Source organism: Pocillopora damicornis, chromosome 7 (assembly GCF_964200805.1).
Source record: "Pocillopora damicornis chromosome 7, jaPocDami1.2, whole genome shotgun sequence".
Lineage (NCBI taxonomy): Eukaryota > Metazoa > Cnidaria > Anthozoa > Scleractinia > Pocilloporidae > Pocillopora > Pocillopora damicornis.
In genome coordinates this window covers 24,552,257-24,577,630 of record NC_142676.1, presented here as the reverse complement: position 1 = coordinate 24,577,630, position 25,374 = coordinate 24,552,257, and the positions used below count along the sequence as shown (strand labels likewise).

General features: G+C 37.3%; 5 protein-coding genes and 1 pseudogene across 9 annotated transcripts in view; 4 read left to right on the top strand and 2 right to left on the bottom strand.

Annotated features, from left to right (window-relative positions):
* The window catches only part of LOC113667193 (microtubule-associated protein 1 light chain 3 gamma), a 4,895-nt gene extending 3,451 nt beyond the window's left edge, over positions 1-1,444 (top strand). Inside the window, exon 4 of the mRNA XM_027182987.2 lies at positions 1-1,444. This exon is cut by the window's left edge and continues 1,235 nt beyond it. The gene's annotated coding sequence lies outside the window, so the exon portion shown is untranslated.
* On the top strand, positions 1,426-2,123 carry LOC149043274 (uncharacterized; annotated as a pseudogene). The gene has a single exon (XR_016188475.1). The product of XR_016188475.1 is annotated as an uncharacterized LOC149043274 (transcript).
* A 49-nt stretch (positions 2,124-2,172) lies between these two features.
* LOC149043273 (uncharacterized) lies at positions 2,173-7,682 on the top strand. Of its 2 annotated transcripts, none has more exons than XR_016188474.1 (8): positions 2,173-2,435; positions 3,106-3,294; positions 4,044-4,172; positions 4,863-4,929; positions 5,220-5,272; positions 5,905-6,015; positions 6,360-6,409; positions 6,727-7,682. XR_016188474.1 is itself a non-coding variant. In XM_089212523.1 (8 exons), the coding sequence occupies exons 1-8, from the start codon at positions 2,306-2,308 to the stop codon at positions 6,828-6,830; spliced, it is 795 nt and encodes a 264-aa protein (XP_089068649.1). In that variant the 5' UTR covers positions 2,173-2,305; the 3' UTR covers positions 6,831-7,682. The 2 variants fall into 2 exon arrangements, 1 of the variants encoding a protein (XP_089068649.1); XM_089212523.1 differs by having other exon boundaries at positions 5,905-5,977.
* Positions 7,683-7,938: 256 nt separating this feature from the next.
* On the bottom strand, positions 7,939-16,220 carry LOC113667271 (annexin A13). 3 transcript variants are annotated; one of them, XM_089212516.1, is made up of 7 exons: positions 14,584-14,690; positions 12,834-12,972; positions 10,573-10,749; positions 10,003-10,201; positions 9,339-9,653; positions 8,683-8,777; positions 7,939-8,491 (listed from the first exon to the last, which is right to left on the bottom strand). In XM_089212516.1, the coding sequence occupies exons 2-7, from the start codon at positions 12,873-12,875 to the stop codon at positions 8,336-8,338; spliced, it is 984 nt and encodes a 327-aa protein (XP_089068642.1). In that variant the 5' UTR covers positions 12,876-12,972; positions 14,584-14,690; the 3' UTR covers positions 7,939-8,335. The 3 variants fall into 3 exon arrangements, with proteins under 3 accessions (XP_089068642.1, XP_089068641.1, XP_027038885.2); XM_089212515.1 differs by lacking the exons at positions 12,834-12,972; positions 14,584-14,690 and adding an exon at positions 16,092-16,220; XM_027183084.2 differs by lacking the exon at positions 12,834-12,972 and having other exon boundaries at positions 14,584-14,722.
* Positions 16,221-18,400: 2,180 nt separating this feature from the next.
* LOC113667234 (uncharacterized) lies at positions 18,401-20,815 on the top strand. Its single transcript, XM_027183042.2, has 3 exons — positions 18,401-18,799; positions 19,910-20,088; positions 20,575-20,815. Exons 1-3 carry the CDS (start codon positions 18,704-18,706, stop codon positions 20,750-20,752), a joined length of 453 nt encoding a protein of 150 aa, XP_027038843.2. The 5' UTR covers positions 18,401-18,703; the 3' UTR covers positions 20,753-20,815.
* Positions 20,662-25,340, bottom strand: LOC113667233 (XK-related protein 8). The gene is made up of 3 exons (XM_027183040.2): positions 25,060-25,340; positions 22,477-24,567; positions 20,662-22,110 (listed from the first exon to the last, which is right to left on the bottom strand). Exons 2-3 carry the CDS (start codon positions 23,508-23,510, stop codon positions 21,228-21,230), a joined length of 1,917 nt encoding a protein of 638 aa, XP_027038841.2. The 5' UTR covers positions 23,511-24,567; positions 25,060-25,340; the 3' UTR covers positions 20,662-21,227.
* Positions 25,341-25,374: the final 34 nt, after the last annotated feature.

Below are 25,374 nucleotides of genomic sequence, written 5' to 3'. Positions count from 1 at the left end.
ACATTCAACTGATTACAGGGGTTTCCAAAAAAGCCAGTTGCTAATGGTTTACCACTGTTTATGAGACCTCTAGCTGCTGTATGTCAGCCTGCAAGCAGACTCATGTTTAGGTTTTGCCTTACAGGCCCCTTTCCAGTCATTAAGCTCTCTTTTCCACCATAAGCAGCCATTTATGGAAAGAAATCGTTGAAACCCTTGTGATTATGATAATTATTAGGCTTTTAGTTTTACAAAATCTTAAAGAAGAAATTTTAAACGTATTTAAATTTCTGGTGTGTATGGTTTGAGAGTTGATATTATAATGTGTGAGTTTGGTTTTCATATGTAGAAATAAGTATGTAGTTCTTGTGATGGATTGGGCAAGAATACTTGTGTTTCGTGAATTTTTCTGGCATGTTTTGCCTGGAATTAATGTAACTCTCAGATTATTTGGGAATAATATTCAAGTAGAATTGCACCTACACACCAATGCTGGTTTTACAGTGTAACTTAAGAAAATGCTTTCTTTTTCTTACAAACATCTCATCACCTTGATTTAAAAGGGAATTTTGTGAGGTATTAACCAGAAATATCTATCTAATATACATTACACTTACCAAGAAAAAATTAACATGTGATTTATCATCCCCAATTTTGTTGTTTCATGTGTGCATGCAGAAGCTAAACTTTTAATTGAATGTATCTTACGTGTTAGACTTCTCAGCTTTTGAATTTCTGACTTCACTCAAGTAATGGGCAAATTGTTGATCATTAACACATTATGACAATAGGCCAATTTGCAGTTGTGTACTTAGTCGCCAAGCCTTTGATTTGGAGTGAGGCTGAAGTTGACCATATTGTGATAGAGACCAATATCTAGTTCACATGATAACAAAGTATTTGTTATCAAACCTGCTGCATTTGAAAGGCAGCAAGGTTTGTATCATAACAGGGTCAATTTAGCCTCACTCCTGTTCAAAGGCTTGGCAACCAAGCACTCAGTTGTTAAATGGACTACTGGGAGGTAGAGACTCGCTGTTGGCTGGGAAAAAACGTCTTTTGTTTTTGTGTTTGTTTCTTCACTCGCTTGTTTTTGAACTCCAAGCACATAGTGAGGTAATTTGGGTTGCTGATGGAATTTTCCCTAATAAAGTTTATCTGGCAGAGTCTAAGTGGAGAAAGTTAATGTATTGTGAGTAAGAAAGTACTCTTGTTTTTATATGGTATAGCACCATTGTATTAAAACCATTCCAAATCTTTATCTTACTGTTAAGTTTTTGATTTGAAATGTCCTTTCATTCTGGCAATTCATAATTTTCTTAGTTTATGTGAATTTGTAAGGCTTACTGATCTATTATATTTTGGAGGATCCTGGGGTGGATACATTTGAGACTACGTTGAGGAAAAACAGTTGTAGTTTGAAATGCGTCTTAAATTAAAAACACAATGCTTGGCTTGATTAAAAGAACTTGTAAAGGTCTAGGTGACCCTATGACCTTGCGTACTCTTTATTGCTCATTGGTTCGCTCAAACCTGGAAAACAGTTTGGTGGTGTGGTCTCCCTAAACAAAAAGAAATATTGATAAGCTGGAAAGGGTACAGAAAAGAGCAACTAAATTTATCTTAAAGAGCGATGATCCCTATGACATTTGTTTGAAGAAGTTAAACTTCATGTCGCTGGAGAAGAGAGGATTACTGACTGATGTGACGTTCTTATATAAAGTAAATAATGGCATCATAAATATTGATGTCAGTAAAATTTTAGATTTCCACTCTGAAGCAGACCACTTTTCACCTAGGTCTAAGGATTTTTAACTTTAAAGAAGAAATATGCCAGAACTAATGTCTTGAAGTATAGTTTTTTCCATTGAATAATTGACATGTGGAATCAGTTACCTTTTGATAATTGCTATTCTGATAATTTAAATATTTTTAAGTCTAGAGTTAAGAAATTTATTAGTGATTCTTAAGTATTTTTCCTTTTCATAAATTCATTTCTTGAATTTATTATCTTTAGTTTATTTATATTAGTTCTTAGGTGATCTGTTTTTATATGGGGTTCGAATTCCTTTGCAGATTATCCTTTGGCCTTTTTGACCACAGATTGTAATAAATAGATAAAATAAACTAAAGAGAAATCTAATTGCCACCCATTCATCTAAATGTTTTGGGCGTCCCAGTCCCTCGCAACTTGTCACGGTCAATGTTTTGTATGAGTGCGTAACGTTGCGGAGGCGAGAGATTATGTTAATAACTATTGTCCACTTGTTGAGCCGATGCGTCTTGTTTTTCTTCTCACCACGAGTTGATTTTGGATAGTCGTGAAATGGTTGACTGGATTTTAACACGTGCGGTTTATGTGGTTCTATTCGCTTTGATCTCAACCCTCGCTGTAAATTCGCGGAGTCAAAATTCCATTCACCCGCGAAACACAAGCACCGAAAATGCGCATGGAGGTATAGATATTTTTACATATTACACTTTCTCTAAGGAATTTGAACGCATTTTTATAGGATTGTAATGTCAAGGGGTAATTTTTGGACGCCATCTCGCGAAATATTTTCGCTGCATGTGGCACATGTTGTGCTAAACGTATTTGTTCCGTTCCCATTGTTTTGCGCTCTTGAAGTAATTAACACATAGATGAAAATGCCACAAGCTTGTCATGTATGTTTAATTTGTAAAACGACTGATCTTTCCGTGGCCAGTGGAAACTATTCAAGCCGAAACTCAGATAACTGAATATTACACAAAGAAATTTCGAAAGAAAACTTTGTGTCAACGGGATGAAGTTCTTCAGAATAAATCACTCCAAATTAAAGCGCCAGAGAATTGCTGCATAAATTAAGCGCAGAAGCTTTCAATATTGTCGCGCTCACTTCGGTTTACTTGAAGGGTTGGAAAAAAAATATTTAAAAAGACTGCTAGAATTCTAGTAAAGCTAATATGGAGCAAATACATTGAGATCTTTGCATCTGAGGGTGTTTTTCACATAATAAAGAACTTTGTAGTCTTTTCCTAAGCTTTACATGTGGCAGCTCAAAATTTGTTTAGGCTTTTAGTCTAACATTCAAAGCACTTATGTGTTGCAACTGGAATTCTTTTAACCTATCTTTATATTTCCAGATCAAACCTGTCAGCTTGACAGCAGTGACATGAATTCACGAAATAGGTGGTCACCTTGTAAAATACCCTGCAAAAAGGATGATGATTGTACCAATTATGGAAGGCACATTTGTTGTCCAACACTGCCTGGGAGTAGTTGTGTAGGAGAGTGTATGTTGGCAGATATCAAAACTGACAGCAGCACCAAGAGTAAGTGTGTCCTAACAACCTTTTCTTAACCCTTTAACTCTCAAGATCTCATTACTAATTCTCCTAACTGTCTGTTGTAAAATTCCTATGATGTCAATTTGGAGAATTTGGTATTGAATCAACTGATAGTCCCCTAATTGATGTTCTACTTTATTCTCATCACTTCTATGCTTGATATTGTACTAATATTGTAAGGAGATATTCTGTCTTGATCACTCATGGGAGTTAAAGAGTTGTAGGAACAGGTAGTTTTATTATGGCCATCTGAGGTGAAGGACCCACAAAGTTAACAAACCTATCCCTTTAGGAACACTTCTAAGATAGATGTATGTATTAGTAGAATTGGTCAGCAAATATGCATTGTATGTTTGCAGGAGGGGCCAGAGAAACTGAATGTCTCTATACAAGTGATGCCAACATTTAACTGCATTTGTACCAGCAAAATGTTCATATTATGTCCAGAAATATCAAATTAAAAAGGTTTTCTCTATTGATGTATGCTTTGGGCACTGCAAAGTGGGAAAAAGCATTAACCGGGAATTCCCAGGCAACACCCAGTTTATGCTAAGGCGTGAATTGTGATCTTCAGTAGCAGTTAATGATAAGCCATGAGAGCACTCATTTGGCCTAATGAGTTGGACCTTGCTTCAGAACATTATCCTTTAAAACTTTGATAAGTACTTGATCTGATTGTAGTCACAGACAGAAGTAGCTTATCATCTGTTTTATATTTTCTTCACTTTCTCCAGTGTGTGTAGATATTCTTACCCGAAAACGTTTTACTTCTGGTGAAACATTTGTACTAGATCACAAGTGTTGTACATGTGAAGCTGGGAGAATAAAGTGCAGTACTTCAAGTAGCAATATTTGTCATTTAGGTAAGAAAACTCTGGACTGTACACAAACCATTTTCTCTTGACCTACTCTTCAAATTTGATCTTTCCCCCAATCTGATACATATTTTGGAAGGAATTCAGCCCAATACAGAAAGGAATTGACTCATCCACAAATTTAAGGTATGATGTGGTGTGAAAAGACTGCATGGCCCTGTAACTCCATATCTGTGGATTGTTCTTCAAATCATCATGTAAATAGAACTTATTGATATTTTTTTTCCCTGAAAACAGTCCAAAAGACCTGGCCCCATTTGTTTGAAGGTCGGATAATGCTATTCACTTGATAAATCTCTATCCGGTGGATAACGCTATATGTTTTGCTATCACTCATCTGCAGGACAGTGATTTATCTGTTTGGTAGCATTATCTGACCTTTATACAACTTGGCCCTGTATTTCAACTCTTTTTTGGTGTAAAGTTTCATTCTCAATCCCCAGCCATTTCATGAAGCTCACAATGATAATCTAACTTTTTTTTTCTTCTGTTGTTCACTAAAATGGTCAAAGTCAGCTTGGTCAGTAAATTACTGATTGAAAATGATCGGAAAAAATTCAGGCTTCTGCAACCTTGAATATTGATAATCATATGATATAAAGAAACTTTTAGGACTACAATTATACTTAGAGGTAAGATCGTAAGAATTAATTTTTTTTTTCAATATATAAATTCCAGGCTGTAAGAGGGACTTAAAATATTTCAAGCATGGAGAATCAATTCATTCTCAACCCTGTCAAAACTGGTAAGAAATAAAGTGATAATGTTATGCTTACCCAATTATTTTTAGACCTGTGTCAAAATTCCACTTCTTTTTTCTGACAAGTCGAGAAGCTAAAATTCATGATGTTAATCAAAGCCAACTTCTCTCAAGATACGGATGAGACCAAAAACATTGCATCTGTTCAAGCAAAGCAATTTCAGAAGCAAACTGTAAAAATTGATAGCTGCAGTCTGCAAATAATTGGTGAATGATAAAAACAACCATTGAATTGAGTTACGAATGGTATAATCACAGATTTCAATTTTTTACAGTTCGTGTCAGAATGGCTCAATCATTTGCTCATCTGATGTGAACTGTCTACAAGGTGAGCAAAAAGGATTGTATAATTGCATTCTAATTAACATGCAAGTTTTACAATCAAGTTAACCCTAAGTGTAACCCCTAAGAGTAACAAGCATTTACTGTCTCCCTACATTATGACCTATAAATCACTCATTAAGGTCATGAAGATAAAGGAAGTGATCACCAACTGAAGAAGCTCTTGATTGTTACACAAACTCTCCCTGTCAGCACCTTAGGAAATGTTTAGAGAACAGTATGGAGAATATGCATATTGATGTTAGGGTGTGAAGGGTTGATTTGCAAAGGAGAAGAGCAATCAGAAAAAAGGGGATATTTCAAAGGGGCTGGAATCTGCCAATCAGAGCAAAGGGAAATAATGCAAGGTGTTGGATGAGAACTCAAAGTACGAACAAGCAAACTTTGTTAAGGGTGGGAAATTGTGAGTGATTAAGTCATGGGTGATATATTAATTTTTGCCCTGATTGTGGGAGTAGCAACCAATCTTATAGCAAAATAAAAGCAAAATCAATGCAATTGCAGAACACTTTCAATGGGCACTTACTGACACTGTTGCTAGCTTCTTGTGATCATTTATGGGTAATTAGCAACATTTTTTGGGTATCAGGATGCTAATCTCATATTTTGTCTAACCAGGGAAATGCAATTACAGAGGGAAATTGTATGAGGAAGGAGAGTTATTACTCCTAAACAGAGGCTGCAAAGAGTGGTGAGCTATACAGCTGTAAAATAAACAAATAATCCATTGTAATTTTGCACAAGTTTTGTATATCTTGAATTAATTTACATATTTTTCTCATCCTGTCTGGTTCTCCCATCTTGTTTTATTTATTTATATTTTTTTGGATGTAGACTATTATTAAGTTCTTGGAGTAACTGGAAATATGTTAGCCAAATTTTTGGCGTTTCATGTTGAATTATTTAAACAGTAATAACATTTGGCTCCTGTGGCCATGTTTTTGTCTGACTTTGGTCAGTTTTCCCATTACATTATTTATTTTGAAGTTATTTGTATGAAAGAAAATATGACAGGAGAGGCCTCATTCACACTGGAAGTTATTAATTGCCAATTGTTGTTTCTAAATCTACAGTGTTTGCCGTGCTCGCAGATGGAATTGTGTGGCAATAACTTGCAGTGTTGGTATGTATGTAATTGCCAAAAAATTTGATTTCATGTTTTAGATCAGGAGTGTTCTTAGACTGTCTTTAAAGTGACATGATCAGAGACATCCACATTGAATAGTAACTTTTAGATTTGTAATCGTAATGAATTCGTAATAAATCTCTCTGTCTGGTTTACTTGCAAAAGTTTTGTATCAAAGATGCTGACCATATTTATTATCAGTCCATACAAATACTAATTTAGGAGACAGGAAGAAAAATCTGGGGTAACTTTAAAATCATATCTAGTTTACTTTTATCCGTCAGTTAAGGTAGTTTCTAAATTTTCTGTTGCAGTCCAATCCAAGGGAAGCGCTCCTTCAAGTCATCACGCAATGTATTTGCAGACAGCCATAGTTTCCTTACTCACGTACACGCTTAAGTGTAATTTCTGCTCTTAAGGAAACCATGACAGTGACTCAGATTCGCGAAAATTTGGTGAAGAAGAGAGCTTTGTTTACTTATTTTATTCTTTATGGTCAGTTAGAATCTTTCGTAAACAGCGAAATCCAAACCCTGATGATTGCATTGGTTGTTCACGACCACTTTGTGCTCAGCAGAGAGGGACTTCTCGAGTATTAAACCTTTTTCTGTGTCCGTGTTTGATTAAGCAGCTGTGGGAATAATCTTTGGGGAACATTTTATGGAATGGAGTCAAACTAAGGAGTATAGCTCTTTCTATAAGCTTACAGAGTGGTCAGAGTGTTTAAAATTCGTTAATAGACAAACAGGTAGACTAATTTAAGTGTGCTTACAACGAGTGCTAAACGTCAAATTGCCCAATAGGGAAAAATGATACTTTTATGATGGCGATAGTGTCTATGGTCGTAAATTTAAACCTGTGGTACTCTTTAGCAAAACCTGTTATAACTTTGGAATAGCGTGTGAAAACAGCTTTAGAAGATTTTCACATCTTATGTAGATAAAAATTTGATAACTTCCTATTTATTAATTTATTACATGTATTTAATATTTATCCAGCTATTTATTTCCTGGCAGTCGTGTTTACTGTTGTACATTTTTAAAACATAGCCCTTCAAGAATGTTGTTGGATTTCAGTCTATTTATTTATTTATTTATTTATTACACGTACTTAATATTTATCCAGCTATTTATTTCCTTGTAGTCGTGTTAACTGTTGTACATTTTTAAAACAAAGCCCTTCAAGAATGTTGTTGGATGTCAGTCTCCAAAGCTTTGTACATAGCATTTGTGAAATTGTTGAATTAAATAATAGAAACTTGTCACAAAAACGGGGCTATTGAATAACAATCTTTTTCCTCCCAATTTTTTTTCTTATCTAGATCTGTAGCCAGAGAACTCTTTTTTGGCACGCGCGCGTGAGTGGAGGCCATGCGGTGGAATTTGTAAACCGCCTTATATGTGTTTGAGGTCAACTTGTTTCAGTTATTTTTCGTCCACTTTCCTTCATATTGGATCTTTCACCGAACTAAATAGCCCCTTTTAATTTCGCGTATGAGCAATCGACACAGATCAAACTGCTCGTTAAAAAATTACTTTTTTATTAATATATTTATCTTTTTTGTCTCATAATATTGTTAGATTTTGTGCTTGTCTTTTGAAATTCTCTTTTCAGCAGTGTTCCTTTTGTTTTCACTTGTTCCTTTCTTCATAATGCGAGATTTTCAGCAGAGAGATTTCATGATATATCAATACAATTAACTGCCTCAACCAAACTTCTCTTAGTACTTATAATGTCGCCATCCAAAATGTCTTAAAAAGACGAGCCTCTCTGTGGTATATATGTTTTTACCCATGGATAGAGACGATTTCTGTCCTACAGGGCGTTATTACCATGCAGATCCTTCGTTTCATTCTGAGAGTGAGGCTACACGAAGCGAAACCTCGGGGATCTGGGATACAACATGTGATACGTTGCCATAAATCATCTCTTCTTAGCTGACTCAGTGTATTGTCCACGTAATTCCAGTATCACTATTAACAGTCTGGCGTAATCAAAGCGACACTGCTTGTCAATAGTGTCATGGAGTTGTCTCGAGTAGATGCTGAGGAACTCTTTCTTGATGTAATAAAGGTCTATCTGTAAGAAATTGAAACATTCAGCTTCATATGAGCAGGCTATTTTCTTTGTGATTCGGGGACGTCCTTTCGTAGATATATCAAGGATGTGCATATGCCATTTTTTAAACCATTATTTGCTTTTTTATCATCTAACAAACTTCTATTAGAGCTCAAAATATTCTCTCCTCGAACACAAATTAAGACTCTTACCTCAGACCTAGAGACCATCATTCTCAATATCTTGAGCTCGTCAGCCTTTGCCATTTCCTTTGCGAAATATTGTGGAGGGTTTTCAATCAATAAAACTGCAAACAATGAGATTCCTTAATAAATAGATAAATAAGTTAATGATAATACTGTTGTCGCGGTGACATCAAGCTGTGAGGGTAACAGGAGAGTGCAAATGATGCACAATCAATGTTAACTCTATTCCATGAGTTTCAGGTTAAAGTTACAAGCATGGAAGAAACTTTGGGAATCTAAGACTTCACTGTTCAGGAAATGAGCCAGCGCTCCTCCCCGAACCAGGAGGACCGACGCACAGTAATCTAGAGAAAGGCGTTATTTGAGCCTACAACCCGCACCACAGTTTTTAACGTTTTAAATTTTTGCTATTTTTTTGCCATTTGATATTCAGATGTGGGCATAACTCTAGATAACAAGGCAACAATCTCCAAGTACAAACATGACCCACATAAAATTTGCATGAAAGCCAAGTATGATGATCAGGTGTTTTCGTTAGCAACAGCCAGAAACTTTTGAATATTCGGGCTCTTTTCCGATCGGCTCGTGAGTGGACTCGGAACAGTTCGGGTGCCGTCGTCGTACGCCATTTCTCTTATTCGAATTATTATTTCCGTACTTACCACAATCTTTTAAGGTGTCCTGCGCTTGTTTCGATAGAGTTGAACATTTCTCTTCAATAAATTGTCCAATATTGATTCTATGCAACTCCAGAAAAGCAGCCAGTGTCTCCCTCAGTTGATTTCTGCCAACTTTTTCGCACAACAGAGACAGAATGTCACCATCATTGAACAACAAGGTGGCTCTTATTCTTGCCGCTTCCTTATTAGCTCTTTTCTCAGCAGAAGATCGATCGACACTAAGTAAAGACATCACAATATGCCTGACATCTTTGTCTGGTATCTTGGACAAATCATCTTCTAATGTCTTGTTAAACTCTGTACAAGGAGGTTAAACAGATTTGACGATTTTACTCAATTTGTATGAAAATTCTATCTTCTTATTACAGATAATTAGTTTCTCTTGAGAAGACGATGTTGACGATGACGACGATGATAAAAATAATGAATGTAATAGTAGTAATGCCGACCAATAAAGGTAAGTAGCTGAGAGGATTTGTCAGAAAAATAATTAATCTTTTTACAAAAGTGACAGGAATTGCCATCATTGTTCAAGTACTTGATGAACATGAGGTCAAATCATATAAAAATGATCTGAACCGAACATAGTCAACGACCTTCGGATTCAATTAAAAAAAAAAAAAAAAAAAAAAACAGTTGTACTCACCAGCAAAATACTTTTCCTTCATGTCCATTAAACTGTCATTTCTACTTGATATTATAATGGACACAACCGTATCGTAATCCTTGCTTTCAAAGGCTTCTTTTAATGAAGTGACATTGTACATCTCAGGTGTGTACAGTAACGCATCTACCACTGTCTTAGCCACCCCCCTCAGCTCTGTTTCAAGCACAGTTTCTAAATCCTGTTGACAGTGAAAACATAAAATTTCTTTTCAAATAAAATTTATAGATAAGTCGCTTGGCCGAGCGCAAACTTCACTAAAATTCTCCAACAACCTCTTCATCAGTGAGTGGTTCAAACGCATTATCTTACGGAGGGTAGGCAGCCTACAAACTTTTGTTTGTTTGAGTGTCTTCATGTTTGTTTTTTCTTTCTCTACAGAATTTTCTGAATATGCTAAAACCGCAAATCAGCTTAATAATGCATTAAGGCGGACGGAAGGGATATCAACATATTCAACGCCAACACCCTGACTGGACCCCCGTTCCTCATTTTTTTCCTGTACTCCAGAATTGTTTAACATTTTCAGCATAAACCTTGATTTCTCTTTACCTCATTAAATCGTTCCTTGTACACTCTCAGCAATTTCCTTCTCTGTCTGTTGGTCAATCTGGCCAAGACTCTAACTATGGAAATTTCATCGGTGCCCAATCCTTGGATGGCGTCACGCAGTCGATCAGCTTCCTTATCCCAGTTGGGTGGTTCCGAACTGCTGACCTCATTCCTCCCCTGTAAGTCGACCGAACAGAAAAGAAACATGTGATCACAACTTAAGTTCCAACTGCCACCTTAGTTAGGCTTTAAGTTATTGTTCTAGAGCAATTTTCAGTTGGTCGGAAGTGGCCCGCGATTGTTTGGGTTTGGCCGAGAAAACCCGCGCCTCATTCACAGCCAATCTGAAGCCAATTGCACCCTCCAACATTCAAAGCCTTTTTTTTGTTTTACTCATTTATTTGTTCACTAATTTCTTTTATCAGTTTTCTTTCGGTAGTTGAGCGAGAAAGCGCAATTACGACGCAAATACCCCGCGGTTCTTAGCTCATGTGCTTCTGATCGATGCCCCAAGATTCAATGAGAGGCCTTTGAGTGCGTTTTCCCGCGCGTCAGACGCAGTTCACTAGTTTTTACTTTGAGTTCCCTCTAGCTCTTAAAGATAGTTAATTTTCTGCTTTCCGCATTGGGAACGGCTGTTTGTTTCAATAGTTGTATGTGTGGTGACCCTTAGTCGAAACGCTTTTCACCTCTATTTAAGATTTTGCAGAATAAACTTGTGCGTGATTTATTTGTTTCCAAAAACACTCAAATTTGTTGATGTCGAATTGAAATGACTATCTTTGAGCTTTATTGGACTATCCAGCGGTACTTTCTTTTACCGGCACTGCATAATTTGTTCAATACAAAATATGCTTAGTTACGTAACGAAGGTATGAGCTTAAACATGATATTCCTACGTGTCCCAGGAGATATTCTAGACAATACCTTACTTATATCTTTTAAGTTCTTCTGTAAGGAGGAATTCAGTAAGTGCTTGTTATGCGAGAAAAACGGATATTATTCATTTGCTGTTACCAGTATTACTTTTTTCTATCGTAAAACAAGAAACAAAATTCCCCCAGGGAAAGAAATTGCTGTTTTATGCTGCGAAGGGATTTAAACCGTTAATCGTGTCTTGGGTGCAGAGAACGCTATCCTAACGTACTGAACCGAAAAAGGCCAGCATCGTGCATTTGAGTAAGGCTCTACAATGTTCAAAATAAGAGATGCAATAATTCATATTAATTAACTTGTGGGTTGGCAGGTTGTGTAAAAATTAATTGATTTTATTGTCTCCGTATTCATCCAAATCCATTAAAAGATTGCATAATTTGGCTGAGTTAGATAAATCCAGCCTTTACGAATCAGTGCAAAACATGACTAGTCCATAGTGATTTCTTCCAGGCAAAAACAAGATATTTCTTTTGTAGGTTGTATATACAGAAAACAAGAAAATAAGAAAGTTATTTGCCCTTTACTATTGAAATAAACTTACACATAATCTTTATTTATAATCACTTAGTTGAATATTTCCACGTGGCTGTTTATTTAGCATATCTTGAGTCTCAAGGAAAAGCTGAAGAACTCGCAATCAACTCGGTTGAAAATAATTTTATATAATACGTGTAAGGTAGATCGGCTATTTGTCTTGGTAATTTCAATGTAAGCACGAGAGTTTCTAATCAGCCCATTGATTCTCAGAACTTCATAGCAACCAAATAAACTTCCTACTGTTATTTAGAGACGACTGCTTCTCTGTTGACAGACGCCAGCTTCACTTCCTCAGCACGAGCAAAATTTCAAATTGTCGAATCGGTGACATTTTCTGTTTACTGTCGTCTGTCCGTTCTCCTCTCTCTTTTTACAGGAGCTAAGCGATCAGCAGTGTTTGTCTTAGCCATAGAGTCGTATTTTGCTTTGTGTGTGTTTTTTAACTATGAGAACAATTCTAAAGATCTGAAGATCGAAAGATCGCGAAAGTACAGCTACGGTACAGTAACGATGTATGAATCTCGGCACTCCAACGTGAAGATGGTTTAAGGACACACTTAAGCCAATGTTCAAAATAACGTGAACAGTTTTTAACAACAGCTCAACACGAGAATGAAGCGTTTGGAGTCTTCTGTAGTGCTATGCGATGAACGAAAGAGCTGTTAGAGATAGTTTTTAGACGTTTCGGTGCAACTCCAAAACGGTTCTAACTTGCTGCTTCAGTGGACAAGCGATAATATTTGGTTTAGGGCTTCTTACGATTGGAATACAACGAAAGAGCGACTTACGTGTGATTCAGATTTGTCACCTTTAGACGCTGCGCAACCCATTTCTTCCACTTCGCTGTAAACTTAGCGAGCGAATGCAGTGAGACTGACGAGCAATCGTTCCGTCTGACTGATTTCTCGTCTCGTGACCTCAAACGTTCTGAATACGTTGGGTAGAAATGTGAACAAACTTGACGCGCGTCTCTAAAGTGTAATTTTAAAAATGATGTCTATTTATAAACAACTAACATTTAGCGGAGTTAGCGCAAATTATTTCCTCTCGTTTTGACATCACAAAAGATCCTTGAACCAGCGGAAATGAAATTACTTCCTTTGGGGCTATCTAGCGCACTAAGTGTTTTCAGTTAGGCATGAATTCATTATTTTATGATTCGTTGTAAATTAATTCACAGTAGTTGGTTGGTAAAGGAGCAAACACGATGATTGACGTCACAGGTTAAAGAGTGAAAAGCATCTCTTTTAACTCAAACAAATTGTGTATATCTAATTCCTGTCGCACCTTAAGACAGACAATAACTCACCGAGTGATTAATAGGAACAGCTCGTTCTGCTCGCTAGTTTTTCCGTCACAATCAAGTTTCTTCCATTACGAACTGTTCTAAAAATAAAACTGTCTTGGGAACAAGACCACGTGAAGCTTTTAATTTTCTTCCAGCACATTCATCTGGTGATTTTTTTATCCCTGCGGATTTTCTTTTTTTTTGACAGTGTCAGAGGAAAAAATTGCCGACACAGACAGTTACATATCGCGCAGAAAATTTCTTAGAAAACCAAGTTCTTTCTTTCCTCTTTCACTTTGCAATGCCTTACTTTCGTCGAGAAATGAGAGGGAGAGAAAAAGAGGAAGCAACATTATTAACATAAGTGGGTTCACGGTTTTTTTTCTTTTCCTTTTGTTTGTTTGTTTGTTTTTTTTACAATTTTGAAAGTATAACTAAAAATATCACTAAAACAAATTAGTTTCCGAAAGTTAAGTCGACGTTGTAGTGCAGTGAAATTTAGTTACTGACAGTATATATATATTAGTTTTATCTGACTTTGTTTTATCAATGCGGCGCAACATGGCAAACATACAAGAAATGTGTTAGCTGGTTGAAACTTGGTAATCTTGGAGCAAACTTACTCGCCGCTGTAGGATTTCAGAGAGAAGAAATCAGAGAGAAGAAATCGGACCAGTGAAGAAGCATAAGCGTTATGGAGAAATTATTAGCAGGAAAGGGCATTTGAAGGAACTATGATTGTTTCGGAATCGTTCTGACGAGCTTTATCTATGGAATAATGTTACTCGGCTATATCTTCTTTTCTAGAATCCATGTTGCGCCATCGCTTTTACAAATAGGATCGTAGAAAAATTACTAGCTTAAAATAAGGCCTGATGAGCATTCACTCCTTAAAAAGTCTTTGAAGCCAAATTAATTTGCAGCTGTGAATAGGCGGTAGTTGTTGACAGGCAGAGATTCAACTGAACGGAACGTCAACAAATTAGCGTAAACAATGATGATACAGAACAAATTTTTACCTGTAATAGTTCGCTATGCTTCAGCAAGCTGCAGCATGGAAAATGATGAAAGTTGAAATTTTGCAGATTTGGTTTTTCTCGAAGAAACCTGTGCTCAGCTCTTAAAGTTTTAAAGTACTGCAATGTTGATACATATTTAAGAATCCAGCATTTAAATATCTCATGGGGCTCAAGGCTTAACGCAGTATAGGGGTGTGATTACTGATAGTGTATCAAACAAGCCAAACTTACATAATGGTGGTATTTGTTGTCTTTAGATACTGTACAGCCCATGACGACACGGAGGCAGATGAAGCTGATCTTGATCTGAACGATGCAGCAACTAACAGGTACTGTTCATAATATTCACGATAGCGGAACTTCTCGTTTGCAAAGAATGTAAATGATGCATGCAAAGCACTTTACTTGCGTCACTGAGGGTCAGTTAACACGTTCTTCTATTCAGCTGATTGTCAGGGGGCAGGGTTCGGTTTGTAAGCATGTTTCCTGTTTCATTTTACTCACTTCAAGTTCATCTTCAATTTGTCCGTACAGAGGTATTCAACTGATTCAGCTGGGAATCTTGTATCTCACTCTCGTCTCTCGAACTTTATTGGTTCAGATTCCCGGACGTTTATAAAACTGAGTGAATAACTTAAGCGAAACCTACAGTTTAATTAAAATAAGTTCCCTAATCGAGGAAAAAAAGGTTGTAAAAATTAATTGTTGAATCTAGGACTGGGAGGGGCAGTTGATGCTTCATGATTTTCCCTTTACGGTCGATATCATCGAATTACGAAATGATCTAAAATTAAGAACGTCTTGGGAAACTACTCTATATAGGTGGAAAAATTCATTCTTCCGCTCGCAATCTGCGTCAGTGAAAGGTATTTATTTCTATCACAGCTTACCTCGCATTAAGCATGCTCTGGCTTTGAAAAGAGGAAAAAAAACATCGATGCCACAACGCCATGTAAATTAAAAGATATCTGAAACACGTGTGTATTTTTAACCTATTGCCGCAGATTAGTTGCATGTAAAGAATTAAACCGCCATCGAGGACTAATAGAATAACTAATTGATGCTAAGTTTGCGACAATGTGATTGTTGTTACCAATGATGATGACGGAACGAATTCCAAATTAAACATATCTCGTCCGAAAAAGAGAAATCAAGCTAAATTGTTTAATGTGCAGAAGGTGTGACGAGCATCTATCAGATGAGTTTCGACAGGTCCAGTCTTAATATCACATGCAAAAATTAATTATTTATTTCTTGCAACTGTATAGTTTACAAAAACAAATCAGTATTTTTACGCTTTGAAACAGTGATAAAATTTTCCTCAAACCTGTCGTAGAAGGTGTTAGATTAGACCTTTTGGTTGTTAATTAATCTTCTTCCCTCGATTATAAATTAATCATTCCTCTGTGACTAGTAACAGCGCTAGTATTTGAGAGAACGAACGAAAGCAATTCGGTTCTAATGATTGTAACCAAGGAAAACATCCCAGGGACTCTCAGGTGTAGTTGAGGCAAGAGAGGATATCCGCTCTTTAGTAGAGGTTACTATCTTGAAAAGGTTAAGATAATAACAAAAAAACAATTGGCGTGACAAAAATGCACCTTTTGATTGAAAATCTGATGGACTTATCAAAGCTTAGCGTTTCCGCAGGAGGTACTTGTTTTGGTTAGTGAGAAACTTGTCAAGATTCTACAGCTGTCGGTTCGTATGAAAAACGCAGTAAAATGTTGGAAACTTACCGGCACTTGAAGATACGGGTTTTCACGTGTGGAAACTGTACGACCCATATTTCCTGATCAATATGAATTCACCTTAATAACAATCTACACTGAATTTTCAGTAGAGCACCCAAGTTTTGAGCTAACCTTGTTCCCAGGCCACTCTTTCGCCAACGTTCAATCCGTCTCTGGTCAAGTGGCGGGGAAAGGCGACAGTGACAACCCATGTAAACAAAAAGAAAATTTCCGATGGAAGTATTTGTTCCTTGCCCAGATTCTGGGACTTTAACACAAAAAAAATCATCGTTTTGTTATCACAGTACTGTATTCTAGTATTCCAGCCGCCATTTTTGTTTTACATTCGAAGGATAACAACCGCCATTGTATTCTTTGACAGTTTTATCTAAAATAGCCACATATAAAATGATAATGATAAAGACTCTGAGAAGTATATTCTTGTAAGAGACAAAAAAACACAAGAATTATTTAAGGTCTTTTCGCTCTGTTTTAAATAAGCAGAGAGGGAGAGAGACGAACTGACGAAAAACGACTTGTATATTTGTTATATTTGTACAGTGAATTTCAATTATGTTGGAAATGAGTTACAAAATTAGTTTTGTTTTCTGAGGTTCTGTTAACTTACATCGAAGCTTAAGAATGATTAAAATTCTAGAATGATTTTAATCCCTGTCAGTAATAATTTCGTCATTTTTCGTTGTTCCTTAGCAGCTTTTTAGCATATGTTGTACGCTGATGTAGGTACGTGAAGCTTAAGAGATTCTTTTACAGCATGAATATCACACACCTGCACACTTTGGAGCATTTAAGAGAAATTATAACTAACGTAACAAAACACTATCTATTGTGCATGATCTCTTGGGTGACAGTTTGTTAGTTTTAAAAGTGTCATTCAGACGGTTAAAGTTGGAGTTGTATAATTCATTTATGTCTAAAATGTGTTTAATTGACGACTTTTGTCGGAAGCGGTTACATTTAGGGCTGTTTGAAACTCAACAACGAGAACTTTTTCAAAAGTTTGTCGTTATCTCTTGTATATTTGAAGGAAGCTCTTGTAAGGAGTAGCGTTAAACTCTGCGAATAAAGTTTGCTAACAATTCAAGTTCTATGTCGAGAGAATTCCCCAAATGGCCATCTGCGGGTAGTTCTTACACAAAAGCTATTCAATGAGTGACGTCGGTATTGAGAGAAAGTGTTCTCATTCATAATTCAAGCTAAGAAAACTATAATTTTTAACTGATTAAAATTCACCAGGAATACATTCTACTGCATTTAGTTTAGTTTTCAGGTATTTCCAAACGTTTTCAGGTATTTCCAGAGGCGGCATCGAAACAGTTTTTACCCCCTGTTGTTTGAAGTTGTTACCGCTGCAAGCGTTTTACTGGGCGTGAGTTATCCCCTAACAACTTTTAAAACCTGTATGCCATATTGGCACTCAAGCAGCTTTGTACTCTCACATGTTAGACGATACAAATTTACTTTAGAACTTTGCGCTATTATTAACATTTTTAATATCATATTTTTAATTTGGGGTGGTTGCCATCGACTTCAATGATTACAAAAGTTATCTACCTCCTTTGTAGAAGATTAATTTCAATTCTGGTAAAAAAAATTAAAGAAATTCTAGAGAGTTTCAGACGAGTTTCTGATTAGGGCGTCTAACTGGCTGGTAGCCACCTTAAGTTTCATTGAAATGCATGTTAAAATTATTAAACAAAGCGTTTTTCATTGTGATGAACAGCTGGTCTTAACGATGATCATTATCTCTTAATTTTAGATGTGAAATGTACAAACGTGACCGTCGGCGGGTTATGTGTAAAATTACACACAAAACAAACTCTAAATTAGAACTGTTGAGTTCTGCATCGTCAATTTTAATTTCCATGACAAAGTCTCATTAATTTTAGACAGAGCGAGACGTATCAACAAGACATATATTTGACGTTAAAACTGAAATAACTGGAGAAATTTGGCTCTTTTTCCGTAAATGCTATATTTTTCGAGGCAATAAATTCGGATAAGTTCTTTACAGCTAGTAACGTCGTTGCCATGCTTTGTTCTGTAGCTTTTGACAGTATGGTATTTTGCTCTTGTTTAATGGTGCGATATAGGAACATAGGAACATAAAAACGGGCAAAATTGTCTTTATTACCAATGAGATATTACTTAAATGAATACAATTTTTTCAGTTAACAACACCACATTTGGTATATTTTTCCTAAAGATTAGTCGATAAAATTTTGAATTGCACTAATGGCGAGACATTTGCGAGTTCTTTGTTAGCTATTGTTAGATGAATAAAAAACCGAACCATCTTTTCCCAGCTGGAGTGATCAAGCACATATGCTTGATATGTACACAATGCAGAGAAGGAAAAACGGTAGAATAAACTGATCAAACCTCCTGGGAAAGACACAAGAAGGAAAAAAGAGAAAAGCACGAGTCATAGGCGAATCTTTTTAGTTCAACTTCCTTTGTATTTCTTCAATGATCGTAGGCTTGAATAGCGAAGCACGTCTAAGGTTTTGTAGTAGACCAATCAGAACGCAGGCTAATTATAGGGTGGCTTTCTTATAAATACACGTCTGTAAGCAGTTATCATCATTAGCTTCAACATGCGAAGCCCAGCGAAGCTTATACTTTCGATTGTCTTAGTTTTTCAACTTCCTCATGTGTTCTGTTTTACTCGAGAGCAAGATAAGCCCATAATGGTGAGTATCCAAGCAGGCTAACCTACATACACATGAACATTTGTTTTTATTTTTATGGAAATTCTATTTCCCTGGAGTCGGTCACCCTTAGAAAAAAATTTTTAGGTGGGGGTTTGTATCCGCTGTCGACTCTTCAACTTTTCTTTTCCCCTGAGTGCAGTTTTGAGTTTTCATGAATTTTATATTGCTCCTTAACTTTATTTACACTCCCAGCTTTTTAAAAAGTTCAAATGAGTTCAAACAAAAAGACATCAAAAAAGGTTTTAGTTTACGCAAGCTGATTGATTGCTAAAACACAATTTTGGCATCGACACATAACTGGGTTATGAAACTCATTTCAATTTACAATGATATAAAATATTGTACCGAGGTTTCTTTTTAATTCAGTGCTTCAGGAGCGGCCTATTTTGAACATTATTGAACTAAAAAATGAATGCATAAAAAAATTGCAACGAAAATCAATGAGATTGGAAAAAGGAAGTTTACGCATGCTGTGAAGAATTTCAATATAAGAAGCGCATCAAGGAACGATTAATTGTTCTAAAACTGTGGTAAAGGATGTGTTTGTTCAAGGTGGTTATGATAATTGATGAATGTCAAGAGAAAATGAACTGCCTATATTCTCTTGTAAATGTTTCATCGGTCATCTCGGACCTGTCCATATTTATCACTGGTTGGGGGGGGGGGGGGAGGAGTTTTGGCGGGAACACTTGGTTTTCAGGGGGAACGGAGGGGGTATCAGGTATACTTATTCAACCTCCAACACCCCCAGCCCCCACCCCCCCCCCCTCCGCGCGCGCGCAATAAAACAATGGTCGTTCCTTTATGATAACTAGAGACTTTGTCACTGTTTGTCCCTCGACGCAGAGAGGTATTATCAAAAAGTAGAATCAAGCTATCAATTATGGATCGTGACATTTCGACTGCTTTAGTGTTGGTCTTTGCTGGGCGATGAGGTCGAATAATTTCCCGTCGCTTTTCAATGTTAGTTCACCTGTTGATCAAATTCGTCAATAAACTTTCAAATATGATTAAAGTTGTTGAATTTATCACTAGCGACATGCAAACAATAATTACTCAGTATCTCGTAACGGTTGATTTATTTTTCAGCAATATTTGCAGAGGCGTGATTGGAATCCCGTGCACTCGTTTGAGGCACAACTGCGTTGTAAACTAGGGGACGCTTTTCTCAAAGATTTGCATCACTATGGCTGTTTCTGTGGCGTCACAAAGGAGATGAGGAGTTACAAAGACCCCGGCGCTGTTAAAGAAAAGGATTCCTTAGATGGGTAACTAGAATTTAAAATATCAGTTTTTTCTATTTGAAGTCTAGGCTATTGTAGAGCGGTTGGATAATTTTATCCGCCCCCGGGGGCGGATTACGCTATCCAATCGCTATCCAGTAGATAAGAGTTTACAAAATGTACTGCGCTATCTACTGGATAGCCATTTATCCAGTGCATAGCGTTATCCAACCTTTAGACAATCGGGGCCAGGACATCCCGAACTGGGCTTATTGGAAAGGGAGGGAGGGGAGTGCGAAGGAACATGAAGCGACTCTTTAGTTAGTGGGTGGAAGGGGTTGGCATCCTGTCTGGGAGAAGTGTAAGTACTCTTAGTCCCTTCATTTTTCAGACGCCGGATTAACTCTGACAGGATTCGACCACAACACAAAACAGTAGGAAGACAATATCGTGCTGTTTGAGTCAGGGATTGAATTGTGATATTCTAAAACATACTGACAAATAATAACTGGTTATTTTCTGTGATTTCAGGTGTTGCAAAAACCATAACCTTTGCCTTAAGAAAGAAAGCTCTAGAAGTAAACACGAGACTTATTGCTCTTTCGATAAAATCAAAGATTGTGAAACAAATCTGATAAATTGTATTGGAAAGGTTAAAGTTGACTCTATTAAAGGGTATAAAAATTATGACAGAAACAAGTGCAAATGAACTTGAAAATAAATAAGTAAGTAAATGAAATTTCTTCAAAATAAAGTAAGTTTTGACGTGTTATGCTTACTGCTCTGATTATTCTTAGACATGTTGAGGACATGTGGTGTCCTATATGCTTGGTTTCACACAAGCCCAACAGTCTACAACGCCGAATTTTCTTCCGGACTTCAAAGCATGAATTACCTTCGCTAGTTCCCCTCTAATAAGATGGTACTCCTTCGCAGGGTTACCCCTCAGAATTCGATGAGCTTTTGCCGAATGTCTACCAGTTTTCGTGTACACTTCTTGGGTGGAGGGAGATTTAGGTGCTTTGCCCAGGAGCACAGGACTAATTACCCCAGCCGAGTTCGAAGTCTGACTTTTCCTAGCAGGAGCCACATACCCTAACAGTTCGGCCACCACTTCTCTCCACTCTACACTGATTGCGGAATAACCTTCAAAATTTCTTTAAATATTAACTTCGTTTAGTTATTTAAATCCAAAGTTCAAAGCGTTGTTCTTGGTTTTTGATCGGCCCATGTTTGGGATCTTTATCTGCAAGCTCTGACTCCAAAGGAGCAGCTAAGGAGAATCGAGGCTGATTGAATCGAGGATGCAAAAACTTATAGTATACTGTCATCACGAAAAGTCCCGCAAAGAAAAACACGTAAATGCAAACAAACCCTGCCAATTCTACCTGAAATGGTAAATATCTGGTTCCGTTTGTGTACCAAAGAAGTGAAAATATCAGATTTTCGACAAAAGTCAAGACGTAGTACTTTTTTGTCCAAGGTATGGTACGCACGCCTTCCAGGGAAAAGAAACAAAACAAATGAATGTAAGCTATGAGTGCACGGAAAAAATGCTGCTTCCATTTGGACCCTGGAAAAAAATAAAGCTCTTGACGAATAAGAAACCCCAGGACAATGACGAAGTGAATAGAAAGAGCAATGAAAAACCATTGCTTAAACTCTGTTGCGAAGAAAACGAGCGTAAGTATTCGAGAAATAATCATGAAAGCTCTCCATAACCACATGGATAGGTAACCGTACCAGCGTAACTGGCCTTTATGGCGTTTTGAGTCACGGAGGCAGCTGATGTAGTTAACAACTGCTCTGGAGTAGGAAACGAAGGAAAAACAAATGGATAGGATGGTCCACAAGTCTCGGACACTTGTTGCCTCAAAAGCGTTAAGGATTTTACGCGAGACAAGGACATACAGTTGCAAAACAAGCTGAGGTGCATCTTCTGTAAAGGCTAAAATCATTTGCAGCATGCCACTGTCGAGATTCATTGCTATCAATATCTTGTGATCAACAACTCGTTCTTCTTTCTTCCGTTTTATTCGATACGATTTAACAAGAATTCTCCAGTACCTAAAAAAAGGGAAAAAAATAGGAAAGCGATAAGAACGTACAGCCTTGGCCCCAAAATTAGACGTTCTTATAGAAAAAGAGTGTATCGTGTTTAAACATGCAAAAAATTTATACTATCTTAGCTGTTAACAGGAAATAATGCAGATGTCAACTAACTAATAAAAGGTATCTGTTGTACAAGAGTTGTTTGTCCTCTAAAGAATTTAGTTATCATAAAATCCAAAACATCACTTCAATCAGACTTCCTCGTGAATTTACGTCTTGGAAACGTTTGACTACGGATTCATCCCCTCAGTCTAAAACCAAGCTGTAATAGTACATCTCGGAAAACATTGTAAATATTCACAGACAATTATCAATTGTTACCTCTCTATGGGCCCTACTAAAAAGAAATGTGTTAATCTGACCACTTTCCAGCCACTTTTTGGTCGTCTTCCAATCTTTTCATCTTCTTTGTACCAAAAGAAAGATACCAGGTTTATGATAATAGATGGAAGCAGCACGAACATAACCGTGAAACTTCCCCACCAGTTGCTACCAGCTCTGAAATGGTCTGCTGCAACTTTCAGGTCCGTGGCAATATCAGCGAAGAACGCGCCAATCGCCACCACTGTGAAGAAAATGCCGAGCCATGTTGCGTTACCACGCTTCCGCCATAACTCCGAGAAGTCTTTGTCCATTTTTCGAGGCCGCATCTTCAAATTATCCATCACTAAATGTACCGCTCGTTTAAAGCGTTCTCTTGGTGGTAAATGTTTAAGTCCGCTAGCTTTATTCCAAGAGGGTCTATCGGTGAAACTAAATTTCGTTCCATTCGTGACGCCTTCCGGTAACGCGCCTGTCACGTAAGAATTTCTGACTACAATCGCCTCGTGACTTTGCTTCGTCACAGCGACAGAGTATCCATAATAACATTTGTATTTACTTTCGATTTCGTTGTCAAATGAATGTCTGCCGCTTAAATTCCCATAACCATTTGTGGTAGGCTTATTTTTGGATTCCTCGTTGTCTATTTCGATACATACTTGCTCCACAGCTTTGACATTTTCTTGTGTAACTCGAACATAAAAGCGACCAGGATTCACGAAAGTTCCGCTTCCCCGATTAGAAGATCCAGAAAGATAACTTTCTATCGACCAGTTTCTATCTACTTTTCTACCTTTGCCGTCGACTTCATCCCCGGTAAGTTCAGCATCCCTTTGATTACTTGTGAATGTTTCAACAATCTTGCGAAGGAGAATAATTTCCTCCTCGCTTAACTTCGCGAAGTGGTCGCCATCTATTTCCGTGCTTCTTGTGGAATGAGAAGAAATTTGTCGCCTGAGAGCTCGTACGGTTTGCTTCTGTTTTTCATCTAGCTTCAGAGCGGTCTGGGGACGATTGGGATTTTCAAGATCCATTTAAAAAGTTATCATTTTCGTTTTTTGACCACTTCTGTCGGTTTAAAACGGCCTGGATAACTAGAGTAACGCCAGCGAAATGAATCTGTATTAATCATGTACTGGACTTCGCTCGAATGAATGAGGTAATTAAAGAGTGACATCAGCACGCAAGGGACTTACGTAGCGTCTTGACCGATGGACTTTCATTTTCATTTTTATCATTTCGTCATGTATTTCCTTACTGTTTGTCATTTGCTATTCTGAGGAGAATTGAAAACTTTGCCGATACCCTTTTCAATTAGGCCAAGCCTCGGAGATTACAAATAGGCTTCCACTGTCTGTTTACAACTTACACTTACGCGAGACGAACAATCAATATTTAAATTTTCCTCTTTGCCCGATGATGTGTAAATTTGCCTTTATTAGCACATTCTCTGTAGCAATCGTCACGAAACATTGCTAAATATATCTCCATATAACATTCTTCTGAACATCATAAGAGATCAAAACATTACCACTAATCTCCATTTAGTAATAGTTCACTTTTGTTGTTCATATTTCCTTTTATTAAACAATCTCGTGTTTGGAGTTCTACTTTCACTTTAACTGATAGTTCACACCGTCCAGTTAGATAACGGCACAATGAAAACTGTCATCCAGATGGGCGGTTCGTGGAATAAATTCAATTTTGGAACAAATCAACCCACACTGCACTTACACCTCTCTTCAGCTAGACGTGTCCACTGTAAGAGAGTGCAAGCAGTGTAATTCGCATGAGATGTTGAGCGCTTTGACTGCCGTACCTTACTTTCTCGATCACCATGAAGAAAAGTCCTGTCGAAATGAGCGTGAAATGATTAGTGAAGACTCAACCAAGTGGACAGCGGAAATCATGCAGCTGGAAGCATTACGACAAAGTACGAACAGCTACAGCAATGCTAGTGCTTGTCCCGGTAAATGAAGGAAGGATAATATAGAGAATATGCGCACTGATGTCAGGGTATAGAAGGATTAAAGTCTTTCCCATTTCACCTTCCAGCGTGTGTCTCACCGTTCCTTTACATCCACTCAGTACCTGAAAAATCGCAGTAAATAACGCTTGCCTTTCGGGCCTTCCTCCACTATAGCAATACAATTTCTCTCAAACGAAGGGAGGAAATTGAACTTGAAGCTTGAAAGTGTAACAGTTATAACAGTTTTATCCGACTAGCGACGTACACATTCCGGAGGGGGGGGGGGGGGGTAGAACAGTCACAGTGTCAAACATGAATTCCAACAATACAGAACTTTCTTGGTCAATGCTTGAAATTGAGGGACCTTCTTGGCAAACTGTTTGTCCTTATATAGAATCAAAGCTCGGTGTAACATCGCGAATCTAGGGTAATGGTTGGCATGCTCAGTAACGACTGCTAACGCACAAGGGTTAGTTGATCAGACACAAAAGAAGTTACAAGCAGACGTCCTCGAACAGAAAGTAGGAAGGAAGAAATTATGCAGTGCAATAGAAATAAAAAGCTTTTCAGAATGCAAGGCACATTTCACATGAGAATCATATGTCTTAACTTACCAATTACTTATCTGTATCTAAGTTGTAATGTTGTTTCAGCTCGCACAGAGGTGTGATCTTGTCTTACCGAAGTGTTGCGTGACGAAAAACCTTTGTGAAGACTAAAAGTTTCTTTGCTTGTCAAACTAGCTTCCTTTCTGAAAAACTTGCGGAGGACAGACTCAACAGTGTTTGAAGAACTGAATAATGAGCTTTTCCACCACGGAAACCACAGGTTTCATTGGCGCGTTTGTAATGAGATAAATTACACCGGCTTAGCGAAAATTCAGGAGACAAACGGCGCCATATTAACATTTGTATTGATATTTCTATTGA